The 27,924-nt window shown below is 39.7% G+C and overlaps 1 protein-coding gene across 1 annotated transcript; it reads left to right on the plus strand.

Moving 5' to 3' along the window:
* Positions 1–238: 238 nt before the first annotated feature.
* LOC112222413 (integrin alpha-X-like) lies at positions 239–27,924 on the plus strand. Its single transcript, XM_042302636.1, has 31 exons — positions 239–391; positions 5,084–5,198; positions 6,903–7,000; positions 7,237–7,304; positions 7,672–7,786; positions 8,004–8,134; positions 9,070–9,212; positions 9,314–9,467; positions 12,613–12,748; positions 13,094–13,170; positions 13,421–13,544; positions 13,688–13,830; positions 14,054–14,194; positions 14,388–14,585; positions 14,706–14,836; positions 15,015–15,169; positions 16,730–16,896; positions 17,100–17,222; positions 17,370–17,440; positions 17,551–17,692; positions 19,799–19,897; positions 23,930–24,009; positions 24,224–24,301; positions 24,407–24,485; positions 24,709–24,816; positions 24,919–24,960; positions 25,082–25,207; positions 26,190–26,303; positions 26,405–26,434; positions 26,521–26,631; positions 26,728–27,924. Exons 1-31 carry the CDS (start codon positions 316–318, stop codon positions 26,773–26,775), a joined length of 3,423 nt encoding a protein of 1,140 aa, XP_042158570.1. The 5' UTR covers positions 239–315; the 3' UTR covers positions 26,776–27,924.

Genomic DNA, 27,924 nt, shown 5'->3' on the forward strand with positions numbered 1-27,924 from the left:
CATTGACTTGTTTATTGTGTTATTGGCTTGTTTATTGTTTACTCCATGTGTAACTGTGTTGTTGTCTGTGCCACACTGCTTTGCTTTATCTTGGCCAGGTCGCAGTTGCACATGAGAACTTGTTCTCAACTAGTCTATCTGGTTAAATAAAAAAATAAAAAAATCCCCATTCTCACCCAAATGATAATGAACTACCGCAGATACTTTTGGGGGTGGAGACGCCTCTTATAAGAAGAGGCACACAGGAAACAAAGTACAGGAAGACAAGTAAGTTTCATTTGCAAAGGTTGAGTGTTGCAATATTTTCCTTACTGCATGCTAGTGAACAAAGTGAAGGAGAAGATGTCCAGGCAGGGACCCCTCTCCCTGCTCACCTGGATGGGAGCCATGGGTAAGCACTGACTAACAGGATTTCACTCAGCTTAATATTATCATCAGCTCAACTAGTAAAAACAAGTCAATTACTTTCATTACTATATATTTTATATTACAGTAAAAAAATTGTGAGCTTTTCCTCAGTGTGAAATATGTGGAACCTTTCACACCATTGTAATCAATAAGTATAGTTGAAGTAGTGGAGGATATGTTTTCAAGATGGATACTTAACTTGCACAGGGATCATTTATGTGAAAGGAAGGTGCCTAATGTAGTCATTTGCATGGGCTAATGGGGTTCCCAATAAAATCTAATGCTCTAAATTTATTTCACAGAACTAGTCATATCTTTATTTGTGCTTTTACGTCAATAACGGTAACCCACTTCCACCAAAAAGCTTTTTTGGGGTTTTGAGGCAATAGTTGGTTGGAACAATAGTTGGTTGGAACCACTTCATTTTTTAAACCGAGATAACACTTTATAATGCATTCATGTTTTTGAGACAGTCAATGATAAGCATGAACTATTGGCCATTTATCACACATTTTTCATGGTGAAAAAGTCATAAAGAAGTTACTTACAATGTTACAGCTACATTCACTTTTGATGGCAGTTCTTGGTGAACAACAGTAGCCTATAGCACACCTATGTTCAGTCAAGAATGTTGAAATTAGGATTCCTCAAAATACGTTTGTGCACCTTCTCAGCCATGTGCACAATATTAGAGACTGAACCTTGTTTACACCAACGCCTGCGCCAGACTATGATCAGCTGCGGGTCATTTTTTTCTTCAAAGGAGGGCCCTCTTCGATGCTATATTTCTAGTTAGGATATATATATAATATATGCAACAAATCGTCCTCCAACATGGTTATGTGGCAATGCACCACATAACCAATAAGCAAAGCATTAACAATGAAGGTTCCAACACACACTGGACCAGCGCCATTTATTTGGGCTGGATTAAACAATGATGGGGCCCAGGGCAAGAACGTCTTTAACCAACTGTTAGCCTAAATGTAATTCAGAACACATCGGCGCCACCGATATTGTATATTGTAACGATTTGGGAGAAGCCCAGGTAAAATGGAGACACGTTAATGCTCACCTGTGTCATCCAGATGATGTGCCAGCCCAGCGATTAGCTGTTTTGTGCGTCTCCGCGGTGGGAGCGACAACATTAGGACCATGGCCAGAGGCCAAGCACTCAGCCAAGTTGATAACACGACAGTCTTATCACAATGCACAACAACAGAAATGCATGAATTTACTTTAGGAAACGTTCTGCATGAACATAGAGAGAATAAGCAAACTCACAAACATACCCGTCAAAAGGACCCAGCATTTAAAGCCACCAAGTGCATTTCAACCACACGAGCAAATCACACTTCCCTTTTCCTAAACATGTTGGCTAATAAAAACCTAGGCATTGTTGAAAACCCTAACCGCTGTCAACACCAACAAGCTGCTTTTTACTTTCAGTCTATTACTCTGTGGCGAAGTACACACATCGCGTGGCCCAAACACCACAAAGCAAGCTAAAAAAAAACTATGGCCAAACTGAGGTAAGGAAGAATTCAAAAGCGGTGGCTTGCGACATTTGTGATTTGCTTTGTTCACATAAAGTGTGGAGATATCCAACCCTTGTCACATGATTAAGCTGTAAACTCTCAAAGTAACACTTAGCTTGTTTCCAATCTACTATGCTTAATGAGCACAGACAAAGCAACTGAGCTGGACAACCTTCCTGCAAGATTCATAAAGCATAGTGCTTGTGTCACTGCTAAAATGATAACGCATATTGTAAACCTTTCTATTAGTAGTGGTACATTTTCCAATGATCTCGAAACAGCCCGGGTGGTTCCGCTCCACAAGAAGAGCAGTAAAACAAATGTAGGAAACTACAGGCCTGTGTCGATTCTCAGCACGTTATCCAAAGTTGTTGAGAGATTCGTTTTTAATCAACTTTAGGAATACTGTTATGGGTGTAAAATGGCACAGTGATGCCATCTGTTGGTAAATGTTCATTACTGCAACTCTTGTGTTTTACCGGGGTGCTTGAGATACCCGGATGTGTTGTGATGTACTGAACAAGACTGGTTACTCGCGTCAATGCGTCTGTCTCGTCATTTAACATTCAAACAAATACCTTCTCGGTCACAAACGTCTTTATGAACTCCAATCTGGCTTTAGAACAGCTCATTCCACTGATACTTGCCTTATCCACCTTTTTGACCACATCAAGCAGGAAAGTGAGAAGGGGAGCTATACAGGTATGGTCATGTTAGACTTGCAGAAAGCTTTTGAGACTGGACCATGATATTCTGATGAAACTGAAATTCATGGGTCTAAATGATGTAGCAGTGAATTCATGTAGGTCTTATCTGACCAACAGAACACAAGTATGTAATGTTGGTGATGTTCTGTCAGAGGCCAAAGAAATATCCTGTACCGCAGAGATCAATTTTAGGGCCTCTTATTTCTTACATACGTTAATGATATGCCAGATACTATAAAGTGGAAACTCATGCTTTTACGCTGATTGATGACAGCAATAGCTGTATCAGGGAAGGATACAGTTTACATAGAGGAGACCCTGAGTAAGGAATTGCATTTCGTTAGAGATTGGTTGACTGACAACAAATTGTCGCTACATTTGGGAAAAACTTTATCGATTTTGTTTGGAACAAAACATAGACAGCTTAGGGCTGACGAGATAAAGGTCAAGAAGATTGAATCTAAAACTAGATCAATCCCTTTCCGGAGACCTGATTTCTGCAAAAATATTTCTAAAATGGTGAACAAATTGACATTTTCATATCGTAACACCAGATATTTTAGGATCAAAGTTAAGAAGCTGCTTGTCCCAACCTTGATTCAGTGTCATTTTAATTTTGCCTGCTCTGCTAGGTATAGTGGGCTATCAATAAAAACAAAAAAAGAGAATGCAGGTCATGCAAAATAATGTTATCAGGTATATGCTGAATGTCCACCCTAGGACCCACATAGGGGTACAGGAGTTCCGGGAGGTGGGCTTGTTGCCTTTGGAGTCCAGAGTGGACCAATTTAAACTTAATCATATGTTTGATATCTTAAATGATTGCACCAGGTGATATGAAAAAACACATTGATATGGTCTTTAATTAACAGCACAGTTACAATAACAGAGCTAGTGTTATGTCTTGTAAAATCCCAAGAGTAAACAGTACTGCGAGGAACACATTTTTATATACAGGCATTTGTCTATGGAATAGCCTCCCCTTGGAGATCAAGCAAAAAAAAAAGTCGAAATAGCTTTAAAAAGCAGGAAAATGTTTTCATTTGGACTAGGTTGTCTAAGTAAGAGAAACCCCTCCACTGCCCCTTGTGCCCCCTACTGCTGGTCAGGTGGATTTATTTGAATGATAGTTATGATGTGCAATGCAATGTTTTAATGTAGAAATGAATATGGTATGATTCTTAAGGCTAAGGAAAACTGCCGTGAATAGTGACAGTTTTTAGGATGTCAATATAAATGAATGTATATATTGTTGTTTGTAATTGTATCTGGCCTTTTATTCATTATATGTGTTATTGTTTTTACCATTGAGGATCATTTTGGAAACAAGCGTTTTAATACTTTCAAGTGATATCCTCTGGGTTCACATTGTACATTTTGTTGTACATGTCTGTTACTCAAAATAAATGCAATATGTGATAGTAGGCCTATATTATGAAGGCCTATATGATATTAAAATCTGTCTCTAATGGATATTATTTGCCTCTGTCTTGCACAGGTCAGGTCGTATGGCAGCATAGGCCTACGAATTATAGATTTGTATATTAATTACCCTAATTTCTCATTTACACATCTCTCGATCTTCACTGTTCCTGTCCTGTACAATTCACGCATCTCCACTGGCATCAGCTCCACTGGGCTCTCTCTATTCCTAATAGCTCTTAGATGAGTTGCCTAGCTCAATGCGAGTTCCAGTAATAGCATTAAAGTTTGGTCACTTATTTTGAGCAATTTTTTATTTATTTTTAATGATAAATTGATAGTCTATATTTCTGCACTGATACACTGCGAACTTAGGTTACAGGACAGACAGTGATAATTAATGAGTTCACGCAACTCCTGCTGTAGATACTGGTGTGGATTATGTATAAATATATATTCAATTGTTGATAGACTTATTTTCACTGAGCATTATCTAACATATTACATGGTAAATTATGCCAATTTCCCATGTTGTATGGAAGATCTGATATCTAAGATGACAGGCCTGATGGAAACTAGATAAGGTGGGATCTTCTTCGACTCAGTAAAATTAATCATGAGAGAAATATTGACATAATAATCATATCGAGTCATGCAATAACATGCTGTGTTGTCCTCCCACTAGGACTCACCGGGAAAGCATGTATTTTATTAGTCTACAGATGAATTACATTGTGATGAACTTCACAGGGTGGTGAAAGTGCAAGATGATGATGAGCTTGGTGATCATTTCCAATAAATATTGAGGGTTTTATTCTGGTGATATGCTCATTTTTTTTTTTAAATCACGCATATACTTTTATCCTCAACATGTCAATTTGATCTCTGGTGTGAAAGAGTGCATATTGTTTTTATGGAGGTTTTAGAATATTCTCATGAAAATCTGTCGCCAATTGGATGGACACCTAGCTAATCATCTGATTGTGCTTCTCTACCCTTCTTTGCCAGCTGTCTCTTCAATGGCTTTCAACATTGATGAAGCAAACCCAAAAATCTACAAGGGGGAGGAAAAGGATTTTTTTGGATACAAAGTCCTGCAATTCATATCTGGCAAGGAGAAAGGGCAAGTGTTACTGTTATCATAGTAGTGAGAAATGCAATGCATTATGTTACAAACTTAATGTGCAAAACAGTATTACACACCTGAGGAAACAAAAATAACCAGAAAAATGCACCTATGTCTGCAAACATGCACTATATACAGTACCAATCACAAATTTGGACACATCTACTCATTCAAGGGGTTTTCTTTATTTGTTAAACTATTTTCTACATTGTAGAATAATAGTGATGACATTAAAACTATGAAATAACACATATGGAATCATGTAGCCAAAAATGTATTAAACAAATCAAAGATTTTAGATTTTAGATTCTTCAAAGTAGCCACCCTTTGCCTTGATGACAGCTCTGCACACTCTTGGCTTTCTCAACCAGCTTCATGGGAATGCTTTTCCATCAGTCTTAAAGGAGTTCCCACACATGCTGAGCACTTGTTGGCTGCTTTTCCTTCACTCTGCGGTCCAACTCATCCCAAACCATCTCAATTGGGTTGAGATTGGGTGGTTGTGGAGGCCAGGTCATCTGATGCAGCACTCCATCACGCTCCTTCTTGGTCAAATAGCCCTTACACAGCCTGGAGGTGTATTTTGGGTCATTATCCTGTTGGAAAACAAATGATAGTCCCACTATGTGCAAACCAGATGGGATGGCGTATCACTGCAGAATGCTGTGGTAGCCATGCTGGTTAAGTGTAAATAAATAAATCACAGACGGTGTCACCAGCAAAGCACCCCCACACCATCACATCTCCTTCTCCATGCTTCCAGTGGGAACCACACATGCAGAGATCATCCCTTCACCTACTCATCCCTTCACAAAGACACAGTGGTTGGAACTAAACATCTCAAATTTGTACTCATCAGACCAAAGGACAGATTTCCACCGGTCTAATGTCCATTGCTCGTGTTTCTTGGCCCAAGCAAGTCACTTCTTGTTATTGGTGTCCTCTAGTAGTGGCTTCTTTTTGACCATGAAGGCCTGATTCACACAGTCTCCTGCTGAGATGTGTCTGTTACTTGAACTCAGTGAAGCATTTATTTGGTCTGCAATCTGAGGTGCAGTTAACTCTAATGAACTTATCCTCTGCAGCTTATCCTCTAATGAACTTATCCTCTCCTTTCCTGTGGCGGTTCTCATGAGAGCCAGTTTCATCATAGCGCTTGATGGGTTTTGCGACTGCACTTGAAGAAACTTTCAACGTTCTTGTTGAGAGAATACCAAGAGTGTTCAAAGCTGTCATTAAGACAAAGGGCTATTGCAGCAGACAACCACACCAGGTTCCACTCCTATCAGCTAAAAACAAGAAGAAGCGGCTCCAGTGGGCACGTGATCACCAACACTGGACAATTGAGGAGTGGAAAAACATTGCCTGGTCTGATGAATCACGGCTCCTGTTGCTTCATCCTGACGGTAGAATCAGGATTTGCCGTAAGCAGCATAAGTCCATGGATCCATCCTGCCTGGTATCAACGGTACAGGCTGGTGGAGGTGGTGTACTGGTGTGGGGAATGGTTTCTTGGCACACGTCAGGTCCCATGGTACCAATTGAGTAACAAACATTTCCGACACCTTGTAGAATCCATGACTCGAAGAATTCAGGCTGTTCTAGAGGTAAAGGGTGTACATAATAAACTGAATGTATATATAAGTAGTGACACAGGCTCATCTAAATCAACCAATCTATACTGTTATTTCTCACCCACAGGGTAATGGTCAGTGCTCCATATCAGAAGAACGGATCTGGTGGAATCTGTAGATGTGCTCAAGACAGAACAGACTGTACAGACTGTTACACTCCTCAAGGTAGAGATGGAAGTTGATGATACACTATACTGTACTTACTGGACTGCAATTTAGAAAGGTGGTTACCTTAACAAAATGAATAATTATACGAATTATTAGAACATGTAACACCTATCACGGTAACCATGGCTAATCGATATTTGTCAGAGTATTAAAATATTGCTGAAATGTCAACAAGGTCTTGAAAATGAGAAACACTAGTTGATTCTGCAAGTCTGCCTTTTGCCTTCCAACAGAAACTGACACAATCAAGTACATTGGACTGTCTATGGCTGGACAATCTACTTCTCCTCCAACATTCACTGTAAGATAACCACCATGTTCTTGTTTTCAAATACTCCATGTGAGTATGTGTAATATATGTGTTTGGCTGTGTTGACATTGGCAGCCCAATTATGATCTTGATTTCACTAATTGTTATTTTGAACAATCAGATCAGCTCTGAAAAATATCTGATGTGATTGGACAGAATACCAATTAGTGTGAAAAATATCAGAATTGGGGTGCCTGTTTAAATTCAAATGACTTGTTTCACTTAAGTCATAAAACAATACCTCAGCCAACTAAAAATGATCATGGCAAATTCCTGTAACTGTCTTTGGAGACATCTGAGGTCCATCAGACAACCCATTATTTTATCACATTTACAATGATTTATTCTCCTCATTCAGGCCTGCAGCCCTGGTCTGGCACACGAGTGTGATGGGAACTCCTATCTGAACAGTATCTGTTATCAGTTCAACAGCCAGCTCCAGATCACCTCGAACTTCACACCTGCCTTCCAAGGTATAACGGTGAAACTTGAAGACAATTGTTGATAATAATAACATAACCCAAGGGTTTTAGGTATACATTGAATGTTTATTCATGTCATGCTAAATTACATTAGGATTAGGTCACAAAATATTAATTGTGAATGATAAGATTTAGATTCCTGAATATGTAAAGAATGTTGTGAGTGTCATCCATCATATACATTTATGTAATTCACTTTCTCTTACAGAATGTACTAAGAAAATAGTGGACCTCGTTTTCCTATTTGACGGATCAGGAAGCATGACAAAGGATGAATTTGATAAGAACAAAGGTTTCATAATCAATATCATGACAACCCTAAAAAACTCCTCAATCAAGGTAAACTTCCCTTTAAATGTAATAACTTGAATCATGCTTGTGAGGTTGCTGAACATACATCTGTTTATCTACACTCTTAGAAGTAAAGGTGCCTAGAAGAAGCTTTTGGGTTGCCACCCCGGCAGAACCTTTCCAGTTCAAACAGGTTCCTTGAGGAACCCCTTCTGAAAAGGGACTTGGAGGAACCCTTGTGTAAAGGTCCAAACCGGAACCTTGTTGTGATGGGAGGAGTAACATTTTGAACCTTTTAATAATATATTGTAGTGGTGGCAGCCTATCAGATTGGAGGCATGGCTTATTAGAGGTGTGACTTTCAGACTTTTTGACCCCCAGTCAGCATAAATGTCATTCCTGTTCATCATGTTAAGTTTCACAATGCAAACCTAAATTCTTGAATAATTATACATATTATATATTTGAATATAATGTAAATAATATTATCTATTCTGTTTACATATAGTAATGAAGTGGCAACTATTCCCACTTTGGAAGAGCATAGGCTCTTGAGGAACACCTCTGTAAGCCTCATTGATGCTACAAAGATATTTGGGTTTCACCATCACAAGTGATGATAATACAGCAGAACAGATAAACAGGAGTGAAATTTACTCTAATAATGGGTGGCCTAAAAAATATATACATTATCTTAATGCCACACCCATACTAAGCCACACCTCCACTCCAGGGTTCCTCCACGAACCCGATGCTACATTGAACCATTAAAGGTTCCTCCAAGAACCCCTCAACTAACCAAAGGTGTAAATATGAACCATTGACTAGCAATGCTTCCTTGTAGAACCTCAGGGGTTCCTTGAGGATCTTCAGGGTTCCTCGAGTCACCACTAATTCTAAGAGTGTATGTGCAATACCCATGCATGTCGCTGCACGGAATGAAATCAGTATTAGTCAACTTTTCCTCTTTTTTTAAACCACAGTTTGCAGCAGTTCAGTTCTCATCAATAGCCAGGACAGTTTTCAACTTCAATGACTACCAAGAGGGGAGAGCCTTGACTAATCTTTGGAAAGAAAAGCACATGTCTAATCTAACCAACACACATCAGGCGATAGACTTTCTTTTGTAGGTCACAGTTGAACATTATTAATCAGTTTTACTTGATGAACGGGGATTGTGGTGTAAGAAAGATAGCTTGATCTGTTGTTTGTATACATCTAATTCAGGAAAAACATTTTTGAAAACCAAGCTGCCGGCGCCACCGCAGATGCAACTAAAGTACTGGTCATAATAACAGATGGAAATCCCAGTGATACTGATAAAAGGTTTAACTCTATCAATGGAAGTGATGACAAAAACATCATCCGTTTCGTTATTGGGGTAAGTCCTTAAAAGGGGAGAGTCTGTATCCCCCCAACACAACACCACACAATTGTATGACTAAATTAATTTGAAACTGGTTTTATTACCATAACTACAGCTGGTTGATCACTAGCCAATACATTTTGACGAGGAGGCATGCGCTCCTCCTAGTTGAAACGACCAAAGGCCAATGTATTTGCATCTCTGTGAACTTCAAGTGAAATGGTTTGAAAACGTACCTCAATCCAGGGATGGAAGATGTCGCTGTAGTCCTACAGTACTTATCCCACAACAATCTACGGTGAATGAAGAAGATTGAAACACAGCAAGATTTTTATTAAACTGCCTTGTTCATCCTCATGCTAGTTAGCTTGTTCATCCTCATGCTAGTTAGCTAATGCTAAAGCAGCATCTGATCAATTTGCCGTCAATTCTCGATTTACCTTCCATCCCTGGATTGAGGTACATTTTCGAATAATTTCACTTAAAGTTCACAGAGGTGCAAATATATTGGCAAATGGTCGTTTCGACTAGTTGATCACCAGTGTATACCAGTGTTAGTGCTTTTAATGTATGATTTCAATGTATGCTGCTTACATTCATGTGTTTTCCCCAAATAATACACAAGCTGGGGAGTTTTTTAAAGCTGCAATGTATGTACCTTTTTGGGCGACCCAATCAATTTCACATAGAAATGTGTGTTTATAGATCTGTCATTCTCATTGAAAGCAAGTCTAAGAAGCGGTAGATCTGGTTGATCTGTTCTATGTGCTCTATTTTTATGTGTACACCAGCTTCAAACAGCTGAAAATACAATATATTTGTTAATGGAAAATATATTTCACAGCGGTTTGGATGGTACAATGATTCTCTACACTTCCGCGTTTTGTCACAAACTGAAATGAAGCGAACTATTAGAAATGGCAGAGCGATTTCTGCATAGTGCATATTTCACCTGTTAGAATCCTTTAACTTTGTGCTACATGCCACAGGGCCAACACACAACAAAGGCCATACTCTTGATCTCCTGCTGTCCTATGGTCTGAATATTGATAACTTGGAAACTATTGATGTGTGTCTCTGACCATCTCAGTATTGGTTTTAAAATGCTTTCTCCCCCATCTAAAAATGTGTCTGTTCCCACTCCCATCAATATCTCTACAACTGCTAGTAAATTTACCAATGCTTTTTAATCCTCTGCTAATGATCCTGTTGTGTGACATCACACTGATGATTTGCTGAACAGGTTCAATTACATACGGTATGTCAAGCTACGTTAGACTCACCGACACCAGTTAAAACCAAGGATAAACTGTCTGCCAGAGTCTCACCTTGGTTAGATGACCACTCGTTACCCTTAAAAGGTTATTTAAAAAGTTTTATCTTAAATGTAAAAAGTTTTTTTAAATAAATGCTGAACGTAAAAGGAAAGCCTGCTAACGTCAAGTATTCTATGAGATAATGAAGGATCTGATGAGAAATTACAATGTTGTGGTTAAAGATGCAAGAGCAAACTACTTATCTACCCTGATTTAGCAGACAAGATATGTTTGTCCCTTGCCAGTATTTTATATTATATGATTTTATAGAAAGTAGAATATAATTCAATTTAGCAAATTAAATAGAAAGGATATTTTTCCCATTCACTATAATTGTAGGCTAACTCAGATTTTTATTACAGACCAATTATGTACCAAGATATCTTAAATCAGTATTAAAAAAAAGCTTTTCTGCCATGTGTAATATGCAGTAGAAACAGTCATTATTTTCATTACGTTTTTATTTTTTTTGGGGGGTGCATAAGCTCTAGTGTTTTGAATTAATCATCACCTTAGAAAGTGCTGTCCATTTCATGTGTTAAGACTTGGAAACAACATCCACAACAACTATGTTTTCCACTCAGTTTCAACCTGTTGTTGAACTTCTTTCTTCAAATTGATCAATCACAATGAGGTGAGTTTTAAAACAACATACTGTTTTGATGACAAGTGTTCATTAGCGAGTTGGGTACTACTAACTCATGTCCAGAGTGCATAAGAGATTACTGTGACTCACAGTTATGTAGAGTTTTTCAGTGAGCATGGGTGGTTCAGTATCATCCCCAAAACCTATTCACTATGGTGTCCCTCAGGGATCCACTCTAGGCCCCATTTTTCACCCCTTGTACATGCTTCCCCTTGGTGACATCATCCGCAATCCTAACATTCCGTTTCACTGCTATGCAGATGACACGCAGCTTTGTTTTCCAATCAGACCCAGTGACCAACCTAGTGTAGCTACCATTCATAAGTGTCTTGTTGACATCAAATGCTTGACAATTTATCCGGCTCAACAATAAGAAATCTGAGGTTATTTTATTTGGCCCCCACCTGACCTCGAGCTGCATGTGAAGGTTGTCCAGACCCGCCTCTACGATATCATCTAAGAAATACATTGCCTTCCGTAATTATTGGGATAGTGAAGCATTTTTTAAATTTGAGCTCTATACTCCAAAAGTTTGGATTTGTAATGAAACAGTTACTATGAGGTTAAAGTATAGATTATCAACTTCAATCTGAGGGTTTTTGTGTAAATATTGGCTGTGTCATTTAGAAATGACAACACTTTCTATACATACTGTAGTTCCTATATTTCAGGGTAACAAAAGTATTGGGATTGGATTGACAGGTGTTTCTGGTTAGTCAGGTGTGTAGCGTGACATCATTTGTGCAGGCACAAGAGAGCTGTCATTGTCTAGTCTTGAGTCTAGGCTTTGCGTTTGCCTTTGGTGGAAGGAGAATTAAGGATTCCATCTTTAAGGCTTGGTTAAGCCCCATTCCATTTCTTAGATATTTTATCTCCCTATGAACCAGGATGCAGCTTGAGATCCTCTGACAGGGCACTGTTGGCCATTCCAAGGTCCAGGTTGAATTTGTATTTTTATTCTCCTTCCTCCTGTTTATTTTCTTTTTTTTTGAATGATGTGAAGCACTTTGTTACTTGTATTAAAAAGCGCTATACAAATACAGCTGTTATTATTATTATTATTATTATTAGTAGTAGTAGTTTCAAGGGTCCAGTCCAACTTCCCAGTTACGATGTGAATGTTTAAATATCATGCATATTGAAAAGGAAATTAGACTTCACTATAATTCCTGTCCTCAAGTGATATATTTCTTGGCAGGTCAAGAATGTCGATTTGACGAAACTAAAGTCACTAGCATCAAAGCCAAAAGAGAACAACACTTTCCTCATCCAGGATTACGACGGACTAAAAGGAATCCTAGACAATTTACAAAAAAAGATCTTCAACATTGAAGGTACAACTCCAGATTCAGTTGAAATCCCTTAGTACTGACTTATTTTACAGCAAAGTGGGGCGGCAGGGTAGCCTAGTGGTTAGAGCGTTGGACTGGTAACTGGAAGGTTGCAAGTTCAAATCTCCGAGCTGACCCAACTTTACAGGTCTGGACAAAGGTAAAATAAAAAATAGCTGTCAATGGAGATTTGCTATTTGTAAAAAAAAATATATATTAAAAAAACTAAAGTGGAAATACTGGTCACCTCCTGATGGTATTTATTTCTGGTTATAACACCTTACTGAATACATTTCACAGTAGAAGTATTAATGTATCGCTAGTTATATCAGTGTTCCTATATTCTAGGTTCCAAGACTGCTCTGGCTGGAAACTTGACGAAAGAGATGTCTCAGAGTGGGTTCAGTGCTGTCTACGTTAATAAGGTGAGATACACGATAGTATGTCCAGTATGTTTTATCATCTTAAATGTTAATTTGTAATATGTATAAATTGTTTTAAAATGTTTACGACAATGCTTCTACGTTTTACTACAAATCCTTGTAAATGCTTAAATACTCATTTATAAATGTAATGACCACCATTGCAACTAGTTTGAAGACACAATATATAGTTAATCAATGCTTATTAAAAAAATGTCATACAATATGACCCAATGTTTTATTTCCTCTACAGGATACCTTGGTTCTGGGCTCAGTGGGGTCAAACAACTGGCGTGGATCTCTCTTTGAGACTGAGGGTCAGAGATCAGAGGAAAGGGAAATTCAGGACCCCACATTGGACAAAGACTCCTATATGGGTAATGGAACATTAAGCTCAAAAAAATATATTGCTCAAAAGTGAATTTGAACAAACAACTTTTTTCAAGGCTCCATTAGTTCAGATGTTTCAGAGAAGGGAGTGGAGTTACAATGTACCTACAGTTCTTTATTGTTCTTATAGGATACTCTGTAGCTGTTGGGAAGAAGAACCAGAACCTTCTATATTTTACCGGAGCACCAAGATCTGAACACATGGGACGGATCCTACTTTTCAACAAGGTTAACAACAACTGGACTGTGGCACAAAGATTGTCTGGAGAACAGGTTGGTGAACATTAGCTATTTCTGTAAGCAATGTGGTATATCAATCGAGTTCTACAAGAAAGCATGAAACCAGCTTTTGGGGTTACGTCAAAGGTTGAATCACTACTCCCGTAGTAAAGATAGTCCCTTTTTATGTTTACTTATGAGTTCCATTTAACACCAGAGTGCTTCTTAAAACATTTCAAAACTATTTTTGTATGAATGTAAGTTTGGATTTTCTCAGATGGGCTCCTACTTCGGGGCAGAGCTGTGTTCTGTGGACATAGACTCAGACGGCAACACAGACTTCCTCCTGGTGGGTGCACCAATGTTTCACCAACCACCGAGAGAGGGCAGGATCTACGTCTACACACTGACTGATAAGGTGGGCTGAACTGTGAATCTCTGAACAACAGGTTCAAATGCTGCAATTTGTGGTTGAAAATGTTCATCAGGGACAACGTGATCTGGAAGCCGATATTGATTCATTTGGACATAAATATCCATCCTCTTCAATAACACTGCACAAAAAGACAATGTAATATGGATTTATCTTCATGTGATCTCTCCTTTTTTAGCTGGAACTGAGGATGGAGAGGAATGTTTCAGTGATGGCTCAGGGTAGATTCGGCTCCTCCATCTCCTCTCTCACAGACCTGAATGGAGATGGGCTGAAGGATGTAGCTGTGGGCGCTCCACTTGAGGACAATCACAGGGGGGCCGTGTACATCTACCTGGGTGAAAAGCTAAAGGGGATCCGCCCTGAATTCAGCCAGGTGAGACAGACGAAGATGGAAATCGTTGAAAAAGGCTCTTCATGATCAAAGAAAACAGACATCACTCCTGGGATATCAATATCAAGGCCTTTTCATGAAATGTTTGTCTTCTTACTGCAGCGCATCTCAGCTGCGATGATGAGATCTAAGCTCCAGTTCTTTGGCCAGACGATTGATGGGAAGATGGACCTGGGTGAGGATGGACTGACTGACATCGTAGTGGGAACGCGTGGCACAGTTGTCGTCTTGAGGTACGAGTCCAAAGAAAGGATAAGAAAATAAATCTGTTTTAAAACGGACAGTAAAAATATCCCACTAGTGTGGGATCTGCACTGAATGGGGGCTGAACGCAATGAGGTGTGGGCAGTGCTAAACCAACATCGTACAATGTAGGCTAACATCCCAATCTTTACCCTCGATCGCTAACAGATCCCGACCGGTCCTCAGCGTCTCTGCTCATCTCCACTTCCATCCCTCAGAGATCAGCACTGATAACTTTGACTGTCTGGCAAAAGAGACCATTTCCCCTGTGGTGACTCTGACAGCCTGCTTTAACATGGCAGAGGCAACAAAGAGTAAAGCTGGTAAGAACTCTCAGAACTTTTGGAACACTGATGGCTTTGTGCTTTCCAACATAAATTGAGTGATCTGAGACTACATACACTACATGACCAAAAGTATGTGGACACCTGCTCATTGAACATCTCCTTCCAAAATCATGGGCATTAATATGAAGTTGGTCCTCCATTTGCTGCTATAGCCTCCACTCTTCTGTGAAGGCTTTCCACTAGATATTGAAACATTGCTGCGGGGACTTGCTTCCATTCAGCCACGAGCATTGGTGAGGATGGGCATTGATGGGCGATTAGACCTGGCTTGCAGTCGGCATTCTAATTCATCCCAAAGGTGTTCAATGGTGTTGAGGTCAGGGTTCTGTGCCTGCCAGTCAAGTTCTTCCACACCGATCTCAACAAACCATTTCTGTATGGACCTCACTTTGTGCACAGGGGCATTGTCATGCTGAAACAGGAAAGGGGCCTTCCCCAAACTGTTGCCAAAACATTGGAAGCACAGATTTGTCTAGAATGTAATTGTATGCTGTAGTGTTAAGATTTTATGGCACTGGAACTAAGGGGCCTAGCCTGAACCATGAAAAACAGCCCTAAACCATTGTTCCTCCTACACCAAACTTTACAGTTGGCACTATGCATTCAGGCCGGTAGCGTTCTCCTGGCATCCTGGCAAGCTTTACACCACTCCAGCCGATGCTTGGCATTGCGCTTGGTGATCTTAGGCTTGTGTCTGGCTGCTCAGCCATGGAAACCCATTTTATGAAGCTCCCAACGAACAGTTCTTGTGCTGACGTTGCTTCAAGAGGCAGTTTGGAACTCTGTAGTGAGTGTTGCAACAGAGGACAGACAAGTTTTATGCACTTCAGCGATGCCATTCTGTGAGTTTGTGTGGCCTACCACTTCGTGGCTGAGCTGTTGTTGCTCCTAGACGTTTCCACTTCACAATAACAGCACTTACAGTTGAGCTCGGTGCAGCTCTAGCAGGGCAGAAATTTGATGAGTTGTTGGAAAGGTGGTATGTTGAAAGTCACAGCTCTTCAGTCTCATCTTCTACTTACAATGTTTGTTTATGGAGATTGCATGGTTGTGTGCTCGATTTTATACACCTGTCAGCAATGGGTGTGGCTGAAATAGCTGAATCCACTACTTTGAAGGGGTGTCAACATACTTTTGTATATATAGTGTAATTGTGGCCTTGGTGGTCTAGGTCAGAGCCTCGTTGCATAGCTAAATCACTCTATACAATAAGTGGGTCTTGGTCTCTTTCCAGTCTGAAGACCGGTGGAGGCTGCTGACGGGAGGACGGCTCATAATAATGGCTGGAACGGAGCATACAGAATGGCATCAAACACATAGAAACCATGTTCCGCTCCAGCCATTACCACAAGCCCGTCCTCCCCAATTAAGGTGCCAAAGGTTGTTCCTTGGTGAGGATATGGGACTCGAGAGTTAAGGTCTTGACTCCATCTCTGCTTTCTACTTCAATGCTGTCCCATCAGCAGGCAACCATGAGGTTCAGAACTTCTCTCCCTGATAAGGAGGCCATTTAAGATGTATTGTGTACCTTTCCAGTGGTGCTGAGTGCAGGGATGAACGTCTCCTACACGCTGGATGTGGATCCAGTGAGACAGAGGAGCCGAGCCTTTTACAATGACACGAACAAAGGGGCCAGAAGTCTTCTCTCTACTGTGGAGCTGAGAAAGGAGCGGACCTGCTTCAACCACTCAGTCTACATGACAGTAGGATCAATGAGAAACTGTAGCTATGCAACAATACAACAACCATAATGTCTCTCGTAAGGAGGGGATTTAATGAGTAACATTAACTTGTTAGGTTGTGGAATTCTTATTGAATTGTTATTGTCTTATTCAGTGATGAAAAGGATAAGGGTTGTTCAGGACTATGGATAGGGAAATGAATGACACATTTTCTTTTCTTCCAGCAATGCGTGATTGACACATTATCGCCCATAATCATCCAACTTAAATTTTCTCAATCTCAAAGCCAACAAGAGGGTTGTACTGCCATTCTGAATACTGACAGTCATACAAAGGCTGTGGTTGAGGTACGAGGATACGTTCTGGGTCTGACTAAAACCTGTTCACTTACAATGATCAACAGTACTAGCATTGACTGTGGACTGAGTATTGTAATTTAACCAAAGACCTGTGAAAACAGGTCATCTAAACACATTGTCTTGAATTCATCACAGGTGCCCTTTGAAAAGAACTGCAAAGAAAATGAAACCTGTTTGGCAGAGCTTGAGGTGGACTTCAACTTCATGTAAGTGTCTGATAAACAGAGGCCATATAAAGTAACTTGTTTGTAACTATAATGATTACTCATCAAAAAAAGCATGTTTTCTGACTGTACGGTCTTGTCTCTCTTATCAGCACATCAACTTTATTAGTGGTGGACCAGAGTTACTTTAATGTGACTATAAGACTGTCCAATCACGGGGATGACTCCTATAACACCAGTCTAACCCTCCTCTACCCTCCTGGCCTCTCATTCTCCATGATGCATCTTCTGAAGGTAATACCGACACCCCTCCATCTATTGTGTAATTCATTCTGATGTTTTCTTCTTGATCTCATCTAAACCAGTGTTATTCAAAACTGGAGACCCAAAACATGTTCAGCCAATCAAGGGTGAGATGATTAGTTTAATCAGGGGTGTTCCTCCTGGGCTGGAACAAAAGCTTTCCTTGCTCATCTTGTGGGTCTGCAGAACCAGGATAGAAGAAGGTTGATTCAAATATCAGTTTGCCGCCAAACATTTAAATGTTCCCTACATGTGCTAATTATTTATAAAATATTAAAAAGGTGCACTATGCAGAAATCACTCCACCCTTTCCTGGTTACTAAAATTGTAATAGTTAGCTTAAGTTTGTGACAAAACAAGCAAGTATAGTGTAGAGAATCATTGTACCATCTAAACAGCTGTGAAATATATTTTCCAAAACAATATTGTATTTTCAGCTGTTTGAAGCTGGTGTACAAAACCGAAAGTAAGTAAGACTCTCTTCTCTGTATACATCAATGATGTCGCTCTTGCTGTTGGTGAGTCTCTGATCCACCTCTACGCAGACGACACCATTCTGTATACTTCTGGCCCTTCTTTGGACACTGTGTTAACAACCCTCCAGGCAAGCTTCAATGCCATACAACTCTCCTTCCGTGGCCTCCAATTGCTCTTAAATACAAGTAAAACGAAATGCATGCTCTTCAACCGATCGCTGCCTGCACCTGCCCGCCTGTCCAACATCACTACTCTGGACGGCTCTGACTTAGAATACGTGGACAACTACAAATACCTAGGTGTCTGGTTAGACTGTAAACTTTCCTTCCAGACCCACATCAAACATCTCCAATCCAAAGTTAAATCTAGAATTGGCTTCCTATTTCGCAACAAAGCATCCTTCACTCATGCTGCCAAACATACCCTTGTAAAACTGACCATCCTACCAATCCTCGACTTCGGCGATGTCATTTACAAAATAGCCTCCAATACCTTACTCAACAAATTGGATGCAGTCTATCACAGTGCAATCTGTTTTGTCACCAAAGCCCCATATACTATGGACTGCGACCTGTACGCTCTCGTTGGCTGGCCCTCGCTTCATACTCGTCGCCAAACGGGGCGGCAGGGTAGCCTAGTGGTTAAAGCATTGGACTAGTAACCGAAAGGTTGCAAGTTCAAATCCCCGAGCTGACAAGGTACAAATCTGTCGTTCTGCCCCTGAACAGGCAGTTAACCCACTGTTCCTAGGCAGTCATTGAAAATAAGAATTTGTTCTTAACTGACTTGCCTAGTTAAATAAAGGTGAAATAAAATTAAAATAAATAAACCCACTGGGTCATACAGCTGCAAAGACAAGGTATGATTACACAATCATATATATTTATAACCTCCTACTAGCCAGGGTCAACCCCTTTTACATCTCTGTTGCTAGGCAGGAATTGGTTCCTCTCATTGGTGTAGTCATGGCCCTGCCTGATGCTCAAACCTTTGTGGGCATGGGAGTGTTTGTGTGCGCGATAGGACTGTAGTAGGAGGGTCGTTGTGGTCGGCCCCTTTGGCTCCCCTCCCAGAGGTTTCTTCTCACTTCATCTGTTGACTTGACCTCGAGCCAAATTCATCAGTCTTCCTTAGTTCTGCAGCTGGCCTGCCCTATCAGGAACTGAAGCTAGACTGTTGCTTTTACTTCTCTCTGTAGGAACATTGATATTCAATAATATCTTTGAACAGAATATTACATTTATGCACTCCCCCTTGTCTCACTCAGTAACTTTCCATACACCAAATTCCTGTAGAGTGTATGGAGAGTAATCAATATGTTCTCGTATGGTAAAATGAAAAAGTATATTTGAAGCTTGAATCCAACAGAAATAGCGGACATAGAACAGATCTACCCCTTCTCAGACTTGCTTTCAATGAGAATGACAGATCTATAACTCCATTTGTATGTGAATTTGGTCGGGTCGCCCAAAAACGTACATATAGCGATTTATGCGTAGTGGATCTTTAAGTGTTGAATTGATTAGTTCCGTAAATTGGTTTATATTTAACATGCAAACTTGTTTATTTTAGACTGTCAGTGATTATTTACACACCTGACATATTGTCTGTATTCCATAGTCTACAAGGAGAACGGTGTTCAGCTGTGGTGGTCTGGAAGGTGAAATGGACAGAACTACATGCAGTGTCAGCATACCTGTCTACCGTAGTAAAACTACCGTGAGTGATTACTTAGATATACCAGTAAATAATGCTCAACTGTGAATACACTGGTAAAGCTTTAAAATGTTCTTAAATGATAAAGACTCAGAGCTAAAAGCAGTAACTCAATGTCTTATTGAGTGACAGCTTTGATTTGAGTGATACAGTGCCTTCAGAAAGTATTCAGACCCCTTGACGCTTTGCACATTGTTGTTGTTACAGCCTGAATTTAAAATAGATTAAATTGAGTGTTTTTGTTTATCACTGGCCTACACACAATACTCCATAATATCAGTGGAATTATGTTTGATATTTTTACAAATTAATTTTTAAAAATGAAAAGCTGAAATGTCTTGAATCAGTTGAACCCCTGTGTTATGGCAAGCTTAAATAAGTTCAGAAATAAAAATGGGCTTAATAAGTCACACATTGCATGGACTCACTGTGTGCAATGATGAGTAGAGCATTACTTTATTCATCTCAACTTGGGAAATTGTTTTATCCCAGCATGCATCAATGACTTAAAGTGACAGGACACGCAACAATGACCAACATGATAAAAATAAAAAAACATTGACATAAAAAGGCACATGCACCCTACTATCCCTAAAATAATTATCTGATTCAAGTGCTGTTTTTTTTTATCCTACTTTGGGAGAGAAAAAAAAAAACTGGCAACAACATTTTCCAATAGGAAAATAAGACCTCATAACCGTTAATCAATTAGTCATTAAAAAGCCTCATGGCTGTGGGTAAAAATGACCATCTAAACCTCTCTGTGGATCATCTGGGCAGGCTTAACCTGCTACTGAAGCTGCTCCTGTGTTGCATTAGAGGCCTGGTGGAGTGGGTGTGTGTCACGTGCAGCTTTTTTATGAACATGTCCTCCATTGATTCCAGCCTGCTGCCAATTGTAGCACTGTCTTTCTTAATGACTTTGTCAAGCTTCTCCTTAGCTAAATTCCCTGTCCAGCACGCAATGGCATAGGTCGCTACACTCGCCACGACATTGCTATAGAACATACGAAGCATTTTGTTGCATACTTTAAAAGTCCAAAGCTTCCTTAAAAGTACATTCTGGATTGTGCTTTTTTTGTAGCCACTGAGAATCCTCCTTCCAGTTCAATTTGTTGTCCACTGTTACACCTAAGTACTTATAAGAGTCAACGGTGCCAATCTGTTCACCATTAATATAAATGGGCTTAAAAACATGTATTTTTCCTCAAATCTACCACTAGCTCCTCGGTCTTCAGTACATTCAGGTCCAAGTAATTGGCCTCACACCACTTCAAAAGGACTCAGTTGTATCCCTGTGAAGAGCATTGCCTCCTCTCATGACACAGTTTACTATAGCAGAGTCAGAGAATTTCTTTAAGTGGTTCAGTTCATTGTGTGAGAAGTAATTTGTGTAAAGGGTAAACACAAAAAGTGACAGGACAGTGCCCTGTGGGCTCCCCATGTTTGTACATATCCAATCTGATACTGCCTGGTTCAGTCGAACGAACAGTGGTCTATTGGTTAGGTAGTTCACAATCCATTTGATTGTGTGTGGGTTTACGTGAATGTCATTTTGGGACAAAATGTTGCTGTTGTATGGTATTGAAAGCACTGGAGAAGTCAAAGAACATTGTTCTCGCTACACAGCCAGGCTTCTCCAGGTGCTCATATACTCTAGTGGAGACATAGCAGAACAAGCCACTGGTCTTAAGTAAGCCACTGGTCTTAAGTCTTTCAGTGCAGTCCCTCGTCATGTTTTTGAGATGGGCTCTATGCAGGATGTTTTCCATTTTAGTAGGAATATCTGAGCGTGTTACGGACAGGTTGCAAATATGCTGCAGTATGAAAGCCAGTTGATTAGCACACACCTTGAGTACTCTGGCTTTAACCCCATCAGGCCCTGCTGATTTACTGGGATTGATCCTCTTCAGCTGCCTCACCACTTGTTTCTTCGAGATGCTCGTGGGCTCAGTGCTTCCCAGATGAGAGTCCAGCACCTCCCCTATCTGCTGTTGCTCCACTGATAAATCATACTTATCGAATGAATCTGGTAAAAATAAAACGTTTTTAAACTCTGTCCCTTACCTCATCACTCTGTAGTTACTGTTAACGGTTTTATTCCTACCATACCAGATATCCTTCATGTTATTTTCTTGCGTTCTAATGTCAGTATGTATTCATGTTTTGCCTTGCACAATATTGTCAGTAGAGAAGTTAACATAGTCCGTTGTGCATTCAGAGCCCATTTTAAGATCCTCCTCCCAGTCATCTATAAATGGATTCTAATCTGTACCTTCAAAGCAGCTATGTAGCGCTTCTCCAGTTTCAGGTGTCCATTCGTGAATCACCGCCTGAGTGATGCGTTACCTCTGGACCAGTGGGTGGTAGCAGCTGGACGAGGTCGTTGTCAGATTGTCCAGTGAGTGGAGGCAGAGCAGTCTAGCAGTAGGCATCTTTCACGTTGGTGTAGAGAATTTCAATGGTCTTGTCCAGATGAGTTGGAACTTTAACATACTGTTTGAAGGTAGGAAGTGTTGCAAACAGTGGTTGAAATCTCCAGAGATAACAACCGAGTCAGGTGATCGATTGAGTAGGTAATGTGGTGACTTTGTGGATAGTTTTTGTGGTCAGTTAAAAATTTGCAGACGGCGGGATGTAGACAATCACTATCACGCTAGGGAATGCTCTTGGTAAATAGTAGGATCAGCAGCCCACTGCTAATATCTCCACATGAGGGAAACAGACCCTCTTCACTGTGACATGGTTAGTGTGACACCATTGATTGTTTACAGACAGACGCCTCCGCCCTACTTGACCCCGAAAGGACAGAGCTCTTGTCAGCTCTGATTATTGTGAAACCACCTCTACATGGGAATCAGGTATGACCTCCGTTAGCAAAGTTTCCGTAAACCATACCAGACTTGTTTGCCGACGTAATCTCACATATGAAGTCGTTGCTGATAGTTCCTCCGTCTTGATTACAAGCAGAGCGGACGTTTCCCATGATAATGGATGGGAGATAGAGATTATTTCCTCTTGTTTATTAGTCATACACCTCCCCTGATTCCCCTTTTCCTTGGTTTCATCTCAGTGGGCATCGAGATCAAACTGGCTGTACGTTATCAAGGTCTCTGCACTACCAGAGTGTTTGGTGCACTCCACAATATCTAAACTCAGAACAGCGATTACTCACCACAAACTGGAAGAACCTTTTTCCTTTAAAGAGTCCGACGTGAAGGATATACTGCTTTCCCGGGAACAGGCCCAAATCCCTGTCATTTGCGTGAAGAAGAGACCGAGAAAAAGCATAGTAGTGACTGCATCATGTTATGGGTATATTTGTAATCGTTAAGAACTGTGGAGTTTTTCAGGATAAAAAAATAAAATGTAGCTAAGTACAGGAAAAGTCCTAGAGGAAAACATGGTTCAGTCTGTTTTCCGCCAGACACAGAGATTAATTCACCGGTCAGCAGGACAATAACCTAAAACACAAGGCCAAATCTACACTGGAGTTGCTTACCAAGAAGACAGTGAATATTCCTGAGTGAGATACCATTTTGATTTAAATCTACGTGAAAATCTATGGCAAGACCTGAAAGTGGTTTTCTACTAATGATCAACAATAAATTTGACAGAGCTTGAAGGATTATTTTAATAAATGGGAAAATGTTGCACAATCCAGGTGTGGAAAGCTCTTAGAGACTTACCCAGAAAGACTCACGGAAGTAGTCACTGCTAAAGGTGCTTTTACAAACTATTGACTCCGGGGTGTGAATACTTATGTAAATGAGCTCTATTTCATTTTCAATAAATTTGCAAAAATAAACCTAAAATCATGTTTTTACTATGTCATTATGGGGTATTGTATGTAGATGGGTGAGCTTTTTTTTATTTAATCCATTTTGAATTCAGGCTGTAACAAAATGTGGAATAAGTCAACAGGTATGAATACTCTCTGAAGGCACATGCCTTCTACTTCTTTTCCACTCCCACAGTTATGATCCAATTTCAAATCAAGTCTGACTTTGTCAACGATGCCATTTTCTTTTTCAGGCTGTGTTCACCAGTAAATTCCATATTTTGAATACATACAACTGGAACGACACAATGGAGATGACCGTCATCGGCCTGAGGTAGAAAATATGCCTCCACAATGTGAATTGTGTGAGAGAATCAGTCCAGGAAACACACATTTCCCCATGCAGTCGAATATTACATTGATATACATTGATTAAAACAAACTAGGTTTATACAACCTCAATACCTTCTTCTGAATTAGCTGAAGGACTTCATAGCATTCCATTAATGTACACAAAAAAATGCATTTACCTTTGCTTTTGTTTACAGCGACAATGGAAACTCAACCAATAGTTCCCTAACCCGGACCATCCCTGTTCAATTTGCAGTTGACCTGGTAGCAAAAGCGTAAGTCTTTACAAGCCTATACTTGACATTTTGTTTGAGAATGACTCCATCAAGTTAATTGAATAAAATCCAGGTGACTTGTGTATCTTTTTGTTGTTGTTGAAGCCTTCCCCAAGACTCCACCACTTACATGAACTTTACTCTGGAGGACACATCACCTAAAAGACTGGTGAATGTATATGAGGTAAACAATCAGCTGCTATTGCTGTGACTGATCTTGAAATTGTGATTCACACGGTGTGGGTGTAATGAGCTAGATCTTTTTATACTAAAAAAACAAACATTTTAATGTCTGTCGCTCTAGTCTTGCTCATTTGGGAGTTTTGTAACAAATGCCTTTGTATAAAATCTCTATACAAATGTTAATGTTAGTATCATTGAGTGATTAAATGTCCCACTGTTTACAGGTGCAGAACTTGGGATTTAACTCTGTACCAGTCACAGTCACATTCACTTTCCCAACTAAGCTTGAGCACAGATTTGAAATGAAGGACTATGAAATATCTGTCTTACAGGTAAACTGTTCACATTTCCTACAAAAATGCTGATGTTTTACTGCCACAATTTCTTTCAATAGGAAACAACCTAATACAAGTTTCCTTTCTTTTTCTTTGAAGAACCACACTCAATGTGGAAAGGTTATCAATTCACCAACAGAGGTGAGTATTCAAATATGGCACTCACTCTTGACATTGTTGGTAACCGATCCAATCAGGTTACAACTCAGTATAGTAAATCATGTTACTGAAACACACATTTTGCTTCTGGCTGTGTTTACAGTACTGCTCTCCAGAAAAATACTGCAAGTCCATCGAGTGTGAAAGTTTCCTTTTGGAGAAGTTTTTGACAGTTACATTTGTGCTGTCTGGAAATGTTTCCTTCAAGGACCTCGATCAACATGCAAAGGTCTGTATTAAGACAACTTCAACAAATAATGGTACAGAGTAACATGCTAATAATGAATGAGACAGACAGCAAACATCTCACTTTTAAATCTTTGTCATAGTTATTCTTTAGCACGCTACACCATTTAAAGCTAGAAACGCCATTCAAACTTTAAAATGTGCAGAGTGGACTTATTGATATAAAATTATACTTTTAAACTATTGAGCTTTTTGTCCTCCATCCACTTCCATGGGATTTCTTCAACATTCTAAAAGGTTCCATTTTAGACTCCCATGAATTCCAACATTCTATTATACAAATCAAGAGATACGGATGTCTTAATAACCGCATCAACTTCATCCATTAACTTCCCACTGCTGAATACGCCATGCAAGAAGCCTAGTAGTTTTTGAACTTTTGTAGGGTTTTTGACTGGTCTTCAAATTGGCAAAATCGTAGCGCAATAGTCTTCATCGCAAAAACGTCATAAAAGGCATCTGATTTTATGATATAAACTTGAAGCCCCTGCAAAAGACCAGGAACATGGAAGTATGACGTGAGAATGTGTCACTTGCCTGGCTTATTAGCTGACAAATCAGCTATTTTCCCCAAAGTGTATAGGGTATGACATCTTGGTTTTACTTATCTGCTTTTCAAATCTAAAATCAGAACATCAAATGATGCAGCTTTGTTAGTTTGTCAACTTTTACAAATTGACATTGACCACTTTCCGAGCATTTTATACCACAACTTAGACATGATAAACATATGGGTCTACTTCTCTGCTATTTAAATCTGAAATCACACAGCTGTTCTAATAAGCACTAATTTTAGTTTGAACTTTGATACACTTTCCCAACAAGTTAGACAAACAGCTTTGTCTAACTTCTCTGCTATTTAAATCAGAACACTTCTACTATTACCACAAAATGGTTTTAAAGAATTGAAGCAAGGCACACAATTTTATTTAATGTAGTTTGTCTAACAATATCTCACTCTACAGAGCTTGTCATTGCCAAAGAAATTCACTGGGGACAGAGAAACAGTCAATTTCATCAGTTTTGTCGAACTCGGCTATGACAAAAAACGATATGCCCAGACAGCGAGTGACCCAGGGGTAAGTTTCATGTAAAAACCTTTTCTTCAACAAAGATACAAATATTTCTTGAGCAAAGATTCACAAAAACATACATTTTGTAATATTTCTTTGCTCATTAGGACAACTCTACAAGCTTCCACCAAACACAGGTAATTCCGTTTGTGGAATTAAACTGATTTACTGCATAAGACTTGTTTTATCGTAAAACGCGTGGTCTCAAAAAGTATTCCTCCAGATTGATGTCCAGGCTGAGATCATCATTCATCCACAAAGAGAGCTGATACTAGGGACAGGAGTTGGAGTAGGACTCTTTCTCCTGCTCATCGTCACAATGGCCATGTATAAGGTGAGTATCAATGATGCGACAGAACCTTTGCGTCTCCATTGTAAAGGAATAACCCTTTGTTGAACTGTTCAACATTGTTTTTCCCTTTCCACTCAGATGGGATGCTTCCAGAGAAAAAGCCCTGATTATGACGAGAGGGAATAGAGTGAGCAAGATGACGCTGCTAAGGCTATGCTAATGCTTTGGAGAAGCAGCCAAAGCCCTGAGAGCGGAGGAGTGGAGTCAAAACCTCTCCTTGTTGACATTGACAGTAAAAAATGGCTTCCACGCTAGCAATGAGGGGGTAGGGGAGGGACCAAAAGAGAAACAGGATGTGTCAGAGACAGGTGCAGGCTAAAGGAGTAGTAGTCTAAGCAAAAAAAAAAAGAAAGTGATTCAGACTTACCTTATGTTGCTTGCTTATGCACGCTGAATATATGTAATTCAACCCCCCAAAACCCTTCCACTTGTTGGCCAACAGATTTTCACACTGAGTTTTCAGTACTAATATTTAATGGATTGAACTACTGAATGGCAACTTTCAGGATTAATCAAACCATTATACTGAGAAGGGCATACATTCTCTAAGGGGCCTGACTCAGTTTTAGGAAACAAGTGCCTTTTCTACGCAACTCTCAGTAGTTGGTATACAGACTTTACTTATACAGGTATGCAATAGGCTTTGGAGGCCTGGTTTCCTTGGGCACACTTAATTTAAGTAAACAGCTGAAAACCTTCCCACTTGCTGGCCAACAGATTTCCTTGTGGAGTTGTCATTCAATAGGGTTTTCAAAACATTTATCTTAAGCCATCCCTTTAAATACAGTATAGCTTTAATTAGAATTTGTCGACAGACTAGAAAACAGAGAACGTGTTCAGAATATATGGATCAATTAAATAGCCATCTAAATATGCATATTCATCTATTTCAGCACCAACTGGTATATTTAGGGACATTTTTGGGTTATAAAAAAACTGCTTTAGAGCCTTTAGGCACAATATATATTGATGAATAAAAACAGTGGTTTGATTCATCCTGAAAGTTACCAAATTCAATCCATGAAATTTTGGAAGGTGTAAAAAAATGCAAATAAAAAGTGTACAATAAGTTTTGAATAGTCCTACCCTAATCATAGAGCTGTATGACAGTCTAGCCACCGTGCGCCAGGCTCCCAAATTATTGCACAACATGTTGGCTGGGTGGGGGTGGACGTCAACTTTTTGGTTCTTTTTTCCGTCATAGTAAAAATGTGTTTTTAACTGACTTGCCTAGTTAAATACAGGTACAAATAAAAATAAATAAATTGTGCTGGA

Source organism: Oncorhynchus tshawytscha, linkage group LG02 (assembly GCF_018296145.1).
Source record: "Oncorhynchus tshawytscha isolate Ot180627B linkage group LG02, Otsh_v2.0, whole genome shotgun sequence".
Lineage (NCBI taxonomy): Eukaryota > Metazoa > Chordata > Actinopteri > Salmoniformes > Salmonidae > Oncorhynchus > Oncorhynchus tshawytscha.

What these genes read in the sequence shown, in the direction of transcription:
- LOC112222413 (XM_042302636.1), top strand. Translation starts at nt 316, where the DNA reads ATGCTAGTGAACAAAGTGAAGGAGAAGATGTCCAGGCAGGGACCCCTC. An exon ending in TCATCCGTTTCGTTATTGGG is followed by an intron (nt 9,468 to 12,612) that starts GTAAGTCCTTAA and finishes ATTTCTTGGCAG; the next exon opens with GTCAAGAATGTCGATTTGAC. An exon ending in GAGGTGGACTTCAACTTCAT is followed by an intron (nt 17,441 to 17,550) that starts GTAAGTGTCTGA and finishes CTCTCTTATCAG; the next exon opens with CACATCAACTTTATTAGTGG.